The 9,905-nt window shown below is 33.5% G+C and overlaps 1 protein-coding gene across 1 annotated transcript in view; it reads left to right on the plus strand.

Moving 5' to 3' along the window:
- The first annotated feature begins 1,319 nt into the window (after positions 1-1,319).
- The window catches only part of LOC107671612 (vasodilator-stimulated phosphoprotein-like), an 11,100-nt gene continuing 2,514 nt past the window's right edge, over positions 1,320-9,905 (plus strand). Inside the window, exons 1-3 of the mRNA XM_016464521.1 lie at positions 1,320-1,382; positions 1,486-1,573; positions 9,608-9,779. Of these exons, the coding sequence (XP_016320007.1) occupies positions 1,569-1,573; positions 9,608-9,779 (177 nt within the window). The 5' untranslated portion in view covers positions 1,320-1,382; positions 1,486-1,568. The remainder of the gene's footprint in view (positions 1,383-1,485; positions 1,574-9,607; positions 9,780-9,905) is intronic.

Below are 9,905 nucleotides of genomic sequence, written 5' to 3' on the forward strand. Positions count from 1 at the left end.
AAGTATACTACTAGTACACTGATATTTGTATACTTACTACATCAAGTATACTTAAAAATATACTTGAACTTTACTTAAGTATACTTACTAAAATAAACTTGAAGTATACTACTTTTTGGTAAGGGTAGATTCAGACCTTTCAAAGAACATTCAAAAGTAGCGTTCCCATAACTTCGGAAAATTCTAAAATTGAATGTTTATTCACATAACAAATAAAAGCTTTTAAAAACTTGTTTTCATAACTCAAAACCTTCTCGGAGCATATTTTTGTCAGCTGGGTTGCATTATAAATGTTGGATGTCTACACGTGTTTTCCCAGATCCGTGTATCTGTTCAATAACTAGTGACATTTACAGAAAACCTCCACAAGAGTTCAGCAAAGAGCTCGAGGCAGACACAACTCTCTTCATCACAACTTGCTTATTTGGAGACTTCTGTAATAGAATAGAGATAGAAGTACTGATCAGCGTTTGTCAGACCTCACATAAAACAGGGAACGTTCTCATATGGAGATAGAATTGTTGCTTAATTCCAAATAAATAGATTATGATCCACAAATAAATGTAACAAAAATTAAACATATTGACAAATAAATGGAATGAGATCCACAAATATAAATTGTGGTTGTGACATAATTATATATTTGTGAATATGATTTTTATTTGCAGATCTCATTTTATTTATTTGTCGATTTAATTGTTTGTGAAACTCTAAGATTTATTTGCGGATCTCATTCTATGTCAATGTTTATTTATTTATTTATTTTTTGTTAATCTCTTTACATTTATTTGTAATAATCTATTTATTTGGAATTAGGCAACAATTCTATCTCCGTATTCTCAGAACGTTCTGGCAAGGTTGTCTATAATAGTAATAAAACCTTTCAAAGTTATCGGACTTTTAATGATGTTCTCAAAACGTTATAAACTGTAATTATAGGCCTACATCGTTAATGGAAGGTTTCTGAAGTATTTTAGTTGGACGCTCATCTGATGATTTTGAAATGTTTCAGAACGTTCAGAGAACATTCAAAAGTAACGTTCTCATATCTTAGGGAAAATAGCATCAAATGGAAAGTTCCCTTAAAACGTTGCTGTTGAATGCTAAGAAAACATTCAGAAAACGTTTTCATAACTTAATGGGAACGTTAGCAATACGCTCGTAGAATATATTTTGTCGACTGGGCTGGTTTTGTTAATGTTTGTTAATGTCTCCCTCATCACACTTCCGCTGTTTATTATTAAGCTGATATAGTCAGGTGTGTGTGTGTGTGTGTGTGTGTGAGTGTTTGTGTGTGAGACAGTGTGTCCAACATCCAGAGCGTGCAGAAGTTGAGCAGCAGGGTTGAACCTCTGGAGATCTCACTCTTGTCAGTCAGTTCAGTCCTCGGTTATTCCGTCACTCGTGTGTTCTCCTCTCAGATGATGCGTGTTTGTTGAGCTGTTCATGAAGTGTGTTTGATTGCGCTCCTCTCTTTAAAACCAGGAAATGTTTGATGTTGAGCGGATGTTGAGTTTCTCTCTCTGTATCTTCATCAGCAGCGCGGGTGAGATCGAGCTCCATCAGTAATGAGGTGAGTCAAAACTACGGCATATTTCACTCAAAATCTGTCTCATAAACTCCGTGTGAGGTTGATTAAATCTTCAGACTGTAACGTACCTGATGACTGTGTAAATATGAGCTGTTATTATGAGCTACAGAAGAGTTTGTAGATATTTCTAACTCGCATCAGCGATTGCTTTCGTGTTTTTCATTGTAACTCCAGAGACTGAGCATCTTTTCAGATAAGCATCGTTGAGCTCAGGTCAGAAGCTCGTTCAGTTCTTCATCATTATAATCGTGAGGAGCTCAGGGACGAAAAATGTGACTTATAAAACTTATACTGACGGGGCAGAGATATCATTGTATTTGAGTGATCTCATGCGGATTCATTGTCGAATTCACCAATCTGTGAGTGAGTTCATCTTAATGATAATGAATCATTGAATTTCTGTCTCAGTTGAACTTTCTTCTGCTTCCTGATATGCTCTCCATCATTGAGGAAGTGAAGCAGCAAACTCACACTCGAGGGAACTAGTTAACTCTGCTCTTCCTGCTAGTTTACCATCTGATTGTGTGAAAGATGACTCTGAACACACACATATAATAATCTCTAACACGAGTCAAGTCACATTTATTTCTATAGTGCTTTATACAGTACACTTTGTGTCAAAGCAGCTCAAAACAGGAAAACAACAGTGTCAGGTGTTGCAAAATCCATCAGTTATGAAACATTCTCACAATTTTCACTAACACTTTTAAACGTTATATGCATGTTCAGACAAAGTGTTCTTATGTTTATGGAACGGTCTTACCTTCCTCAAGTCAAAGTTGAGGAAACACACTCTGAGATCATCATTCTTGAAATGTTCTTATGATGTTTGTACTCGATGAACATTCTAAGAAATGCTTTTTTGTAACCTTAGAATAACGTTCTAATCACGACATGAAAACTGGACATTATAACATTCTAGAAACATTTCAAAGCAACGTTTTTACAACCTGAATTTACTGTCATTATTCAAATCAACTCATTTCAAGTTTTATTCTCATCTGATAGTTTCAGTGCCATCAAATCAATAATAATACTGAATATTAATATAAAAAGTCTTTAAACCCAACTAAGCAAGCCAAAGGCAACCGTGGCGAAGAACGAGACGTTTCTAGCATGTCGTTTTGGGCATTGTACCGTGGTAACATTAAAGGAAGGAAGCAAATATCATAGTCTATGAGTATGGTAATCCCTCAGTAACATGATATATGTCAAAGTGCCTTGATATTACCATCTGATCTAAAGTGTGATCACAGTACATTCTCATTTGTGACTTTTTTGAGTTTGTAAAAATGCAGGAAGTTTTCCGTGTGTGGGTTATAGAGGTAGATTCTAGTATTAATAACTAGCTGTACAAAAACCCCAATAGAAGTCCATGTCCTCATTTGTGTTTGACTGTATTGATCATTTGAAGTGTGTTCAGTCAGTGTTTGTCCATCAGTGAGTATAGTTTGAATCTGTCTGTGTGTGCAAGGTTTACAGTCAGTCATCAGACGCTTCTCACTGTCTCAGACAGAAATACACTGCTGATCTCTGATCTCATCAAAGCAGCGGAGCCTGACCATTCATTTCGTTTGCATACACTTTAATAAATAATCCGAGACAGAGTTTAGGATTCATGAATCCAAGAGAAACCCAATGAAGGAACGTGTGATCAGGAGTATTTATCCAACTAACAGAGAACCTTCTCATAACTTTCACTAACGCTTTTTAAAAGTTCTCGTAATGTTGAGAGAAAACATCCTGCGGTCAGCATTCTCAGAACGTCCTTTTGATGTTATTTGCACTTGATGAACGTTTTAAGAAATGTTTTTTGTAACCTTTTAACACACCATGACAAGAAAACTGGATGTTTTTGCAACTTTTTTTTTTCTTGGTTATTGTGAACGTTAAGGAAACATTCGATTTTATCATTTGTGGGAACGTTACTTTTAAATGTTCTGAAACAAGCTGTTACATTTAAAAAACAGTAGATGAACAGTCAACTATAACTAATCACTATATAACCAGTCACTTATATATATATATATATATATATATATATATATATATATATATTTGTGCTGTCAAACGATTAATCGCAATTAATCGCATCCAACATAAAAGTTTTTGTTTACATATGTATGTGTACTGTGTATATGTATTAAGTATATATAAATACACACACATGCATGTATATATTTAAGAAAAATAAGTTACGTTTACATGTTAAATATATTTATATATAATATAAATTATATGAATATAAATATATACATGTAAATATTTTCAAAACATATGCTGTATGTGTGTGTCTTTATATATACATAATAAATATACACAGTACACACGCGTATATTATGTAAACAGAAACAAAACCAAAAGTTTTTGTGCTAATGTTTTGAGAACAGTATTAAAGAACGGCTAACTTTGATAACGAATGTTCATCACTTTGAGAGAAGCGTGCCGGAGCGTTTCCTGTCATCTGGTTAGTGATGTGCAATGGTGTGCTCCTGGTTCAGTGTGATTGATTGTCTTTCTGTCTTCTCACCTCTGATCAGAGCATCAGGGCAATGACACGACTCAGTCCTCCATTCAGCTGCACTTCTGCTCTTCTGCTTCCTCTTACCGTCTCTTATTGCTCTCACTTCCACTTCTCAACACATTTAAAGCCCGTGTTCAGCCGACGGAACTTCATAACGTACTGTGACCCCCAAAACAAAACATGAGGGATCTTTTCTCTTCACAAACGTCACGCTTGAGTCTCAGTGTGTTTGAATCAGTGGATGTTTGTGCATCTTTACTGTAACTGGAATGACTCTCGGTCAGATGCAGGTGTCATTGTTGTTTTTCATTTATTAGTAAATGATCGGAGATGAAGCTGTTGTATTTGAGCGGAAGTCAAAGTATTGTGTCACGTTGTTTAACTGAGAGTGTTGCACAGGAGGACAGACAATGTTTCCCACATCCTCTCGCACACACACACACACACACACACACACACACACACACTCACTCACTCACTCACGCACTCACACACACACACACACACTCACACACTCACTCACTCACTCACTCACGCACGCACGCACTCACTCACACACACACACACACACACACACTCACTCACTCACTCACGCACTCACACACACACACACACACTCACACACTCACTCACTCACTCACTCACGCACGCACGCACTCACTCACACACACACACACACACACACACTCACTCACTCACTCACGCACTCACACACACACACACACACTCACACACTCACTCACTCACTCACTCACGCACGCACGCACTCACTCACACACACACACACACACACACACTCACTCACTCACTCACGCACTCACACACACACACACACACTCACACACTCACTCACTCACTCACTCACGCACGCACGCACTCACTCACACACACACACACACACACACACACTGCTGCACAATAAATGTGTCACATGCGCATGCGTGTGCTCAAAGCGCGTGATCAGTTTCTCTGTGTGAACATGCTGCTATTTCATGTCTTATTTTTTGACAATCAGCTTCACACCTCAGATGCTGAAAGATGAAACTGTACAGTTGTTCTCTTAAGCAGATGTTTTTTATCCTTTTATCTCATTTGACTTGTAAAATGACTTTTTTTAATGCCTTTCATCAGTACTTTTGTCATTTTCCAGTAAATCTAAGCATTCTTAAATGCCTCATTCATTCATTATTTTTTATTTTATTTATTTATTTTATTTGTTTAGTTAACAGGGACATTGTACATTAATAAAACATTTCTGTAACAATGTAGCACTGGAAAAAAAAACATGTTATTAAAGCATGTGGTTCACTTACAAGCATGTAAACAATCAAGTACACAGAGACCTCAATACTTGGTACACCATACACAATGACGGTAACAATCAATGGATAGTGTTTGAGTATGAATGGGTCATTTTGAGTAGAAAGATGTAACAAAACAGTAAGTTATTAAACCTAACAACCAAAGCACTCATAAAACAGTGTAAATACAACTCGAAAACGGTGAAAAATGTAACCTTTTTAATTATTCATGCCCCAGTGCATGATGGGAAAAACAGGATCAAAACTTTGATATTTACTTGAATCCTTGCAAACATAACAAACAATTCCAAGTAAAATATACTTATAAGTTCAAACTTTAATTTCTACAAGCTTAAACTGAGTACTAATATAGAATTTACTTTATTTTTTAAATTCTTGCCTGAACTAAATTATTTAATGTAGAAATTACATTTGTTTTTATGTAGTATTTACTTCACCACAAAATGCTTTTTTATCAGTGTACTTGTTTCTGACTAATTTTGAGCTGCTGATTCCAAAAATAATCAATAATCAATGAAGCTGTTTTGCTCTTTCACGTCACACTTTTTTTTTTTATACAAAATATGACACATTTCGTTTGTGTGGTGAAGAAGCCCCCTTAATCAGCAGAAAAACACCACAAACTCATGATTCCTGTCTGAATCTGAGCCAGATTACAACTATTTGCTCATATTTTCACAGGTATGACATTATTTGATGCCTGATACTGATTTCATTGTCAGAATTATGGCTGGAGCAAAATATGAACCTGGTGATTTCTGCTGCATCTGTGGGTGTTTTTGTGCAAAAGCATATTTTATAAAGTACTTTTATATTAAGTGGATCATTTGAACATGATTTTACACTCGTTTGCAAATTTTAAGTTAAATTATATATTCTGAATACTTCTTTTTATCATTTTGAAAAACTTTTGGCATTTGACTCCTTTTGTTATTTTGCTGATACATGTATATAATTTGAAAAAATCTTTATTCTTATTTGATGAAAAATCTGTATGTGAAGTTTTTCTTGCTATTTCCAAACTCAGCATCATCAAATTAGGTAATATTAGACCTTTTTTTGCAAATCAACAGAATTTTGTTATCAGACTTAAAAATAAAATGTTTTTAAGTCTTTTACGTGTGATCAGACCATTTTTAAGTGTTTTAAATGTTATCAGAAGTGTTTACGTGTTATCAGGTAGTTTTTACATGTTTTAAGTGTATTTTTAAGTGTTATCATACAGTTTTAAGTGTTTTTAACATTATCAGACAGTTTTACGCATTTTTAAGTGTTATCAGCCAATTTTAAGTGTTACTTTAAGTGCGTTTTAAGTGCTATCAGACCGTTTTTAAGCATTATCAGACGGTTTTTAAGTGTTGCTTTAAGTGTTTTTAAGTGCTATCAGACCGTTTTTAAGTGTTTGTAAGTGTTTTTAATTGTTATCAGACAATTCTACGTGTTATAAGACCAATTTAAGTGTTTTAAATGTTATCAGACAGTTTTTAAGTGTTTTAGTAAGTGTTATCAGATAGTTTTTAAATGTTTAAGTGTTTTAAGTGTTATCAGACAGTTTTAAGTGTTTTAAGTGTTTTTAAACCTTATCAGACAGTTTTTAAGTGTTATTTTAAGTGGTTTTAAGTGTTATCAGGCCGTTTTTAAATGTGTTTGTGTGTTTTCAAGTGTTATCAGACCATTTTAGGTGTTTTAAGTGTTTTTAAGCATTATCAGACAGTTTTAAGTGTTTTAAGTGTTTTTAAGTGTTATCAGACAGTTTTTAAGTGTTATTTTAAGTGGTTCTTAAATGTTTTTAAGTGTTAACAGGCAGTTTTTTAATGTTTTTGTGTGTTTTCAAGTGTTATCAGACAGTTTTAGATGTTTTAAGTGTTTTTAAGCATTATCAGACCGTTTTAAGTGTTTTTAGGTGTTTTTAAGTGTTATCAGACAGTTTTTAAATGTTTTAATGTTTTTAAGCATTATCAGACAGTTTTAATTTTTTTAAGTGTTATCAGTTTTTAAGTGTTATTTTAAGTGTTTAAGTGTTATCAGACAGTTTTAAGTGTTTTTTAAGCATTATCAGACATTTTTAAGTGTTTCTAAGTGTTATCAGACAGTAAAGTGTTATTTTAAGTGGTTTTTAAAGGTTTTTCATGTGTTATCAGACAGTTTAAGTGGTTTAAGTGTTATCAGAGTTTTTAAGTGTTTTAAGTGTTTTCAGACAGGTTTTAAACGTTTTAAGTGTTTTTAAGCCTTATCAGACAGTTTTAAGTGTTTTTAAGTGTTTTTTAAAAGTTTTTAAGCGTTACCAGTCAGCTTTTAAATGTTTTTGTGTTTTCAAGTGTTATCAGACAGTTTTAAGCATTATCAGACTGTTTTAAGTGTCTTAGGTGTTTTTAAGTGTTATCAGACAGTTTTTAGATGTTTTTAATGTTTTTAAGCATTATCAGACAGTTTTAAATTTTTTTAAGTGTTATCAGTTTTTAAGTGTTATTTTAAGTGTTTAAGTGTTATCAGACAGTTTTAAGTGTTTTTTAAGCATTATCAGACATTCAGACAGTTTTTAAGTGTTATTTTAAGTGGTTCTTAAATGTTTTTAAGTGTTAACAGGCAGTTTTTTAATGTTTTTGTGTGTTTTCAAGTGTTATCAGACAGTTTTAGATGTTTTAAGTGTTTTTAAGCATTATCAGACCGTTTTAAGTGTTTTTAGGTGTTTTTAAGTGTTATCAGACAGTTTTTAAATGTTTTAATGTTTTTAAGCATTATCAGACAGTTTTAATTTTTTTAAGTGTTATCAGTTTTTAAGTGTTATTTTAAGTGTTTAAGTGTTATCAGACAGTTTTAAGTGTTTTTTAAGCATTATCAGACATTTTTAAGTGTTTCTAAGTGTTATCAGACAGTAAAGTGTTATTTTAAGTGGTTTTTAAAGGTTTTTCATGTGTTATCAGACAGTTTAAGTGGTTTAAGTGTTATCAGAGTTTTTAAGTGTTTTAAGTGTTTTCAGACAGGTTTTAAACGTTTTAAGTGTTTTTAAGCCTTATCAGACAGTTTTAAGTGTTTTTAAGTGTTTTTTAAAAGTTTTTAAGCGTTACCAGTCAGCTTTTAAATGTTTTTGTGTTTTCAAGTGTTATCAGACAGTTTTAAGCATTATCAGACTGTTTTAAGTGTCTTAGGTGTTTTTAAGTGTTATCAGACAGTTTTTAGATGTTTTTAATGTTTTTAAGCATTATCAGACAGTTTTAAATTTTTTTAAGTGTTATCAGTTTTTAAGTGTTATTTTAAGTGTTTTAAGTGTTATCAGACAGTTTTAAGTGTTTTTAAGCATTATCAGACATTTTTAAATGTTTCTAAGTGTTATCAGACCGTTTTAAGTGTTATTTTAAGTGGTTTTTAAAGGTTTATCATGTGTTATCAGACAGTTTTAAGTGTTTTAGGTGTTTTTAAGTGTTATCAGAGTTTTTAAGTGGTTTTTAAGGCTTATCAGACAGTTTTAAGTGTTATTTGAAGTGGTTTTTAAAAGTTTTTAAGCATTACCAGGCAGTTTTTAAATGTTTTTGTGTGTTTTCAAGTGTTATCAGACAGTTTTAAAGGGGTCATATGATGCTGCTAAAAAGAACATTATTTTGTGTATTTGGTGTAATGAAATGTGTTTATGCGGTTTAAGGTTAAAAAAACACATTATTTTCCACATAATGTACATTATTGTTTCTCCTCTATGCTTTAATTGTAATATAGTGACGTAAACTTAGGCGTCCCACAGAGGGGACGGGTGACAGTTAAGAGGTCAAGTGTTCTCAGACAGTTTTATTTTATTTTTTAAGTGTTATCAGACAGTTTTAAGAGTTATCTGATGGTTTTTAAAAGTTTAGTGTTTTTAAGTGTTATCTTGTTTTGCTTTGAGTTCCCATTGACAGTTATTTGTTCTTGTTTTAATCATAAACTCACTTAATTTTGATCAGTTTCTCAGAAAACCAGACTTCATATTTTAAGCCATTGTGTATCTCTAGTAAATGTATCTTAATTTATGAAATCTTAAATATTCATAAATACTGAGGAAGAGCATCACTGTTTGCCGTGTGTAACTAATGTCGTCAGGATTATTCTGTCTGTCATGTTTTACTTTATGAAGTGAAGCACAGCTGCAGGTTTGCTGACTGAAGTCTCTGTACGGTGTGTGATTTTCATGTTTTGCAGTGAACAAAGCATCTGTCAGGCGCGGGCCACCGTCATGATGTACGATGACGGCAGTAAGCGCTGGTTACCGGCCGGTTCTGGCACTCAGGCCATCAGCAGGGTTCACATCTTCCAGAACCCCAGTAACAATAGCTTCAGGGTGGTGGGACGCAAACAACAGGCTGATCAGCAGGTAACTCTGACTTATGCCATTAAAAACTGTGTTTAATGTGTGAGACGAGATTAGACAAGAAGTTTAGTGTGTGTGTGTGTGTGTGTGTGTGTGTGTGTGTGTATGTGTGAAGCCACAGCATGAGGG

This window comes from Sinocyclocheilus anshuiensis, unplaced genomic scaffold (assembly GCF_001515605.1).
Source record: "Sinocyclocheilus anshuiensis isolate Anshui unplaced genomic scaffold, SAMN03320099.WGS_v1.1 scaffold1386, whole genome shotgun sequence".
Lineage (NCBI taxonomy): Eukaryota > Metazoa > Chordata > Actinopteri > Cypriniformes > Cyprinidae > Sinocyclocheilus > Sinocyclocheilus anshuiensis.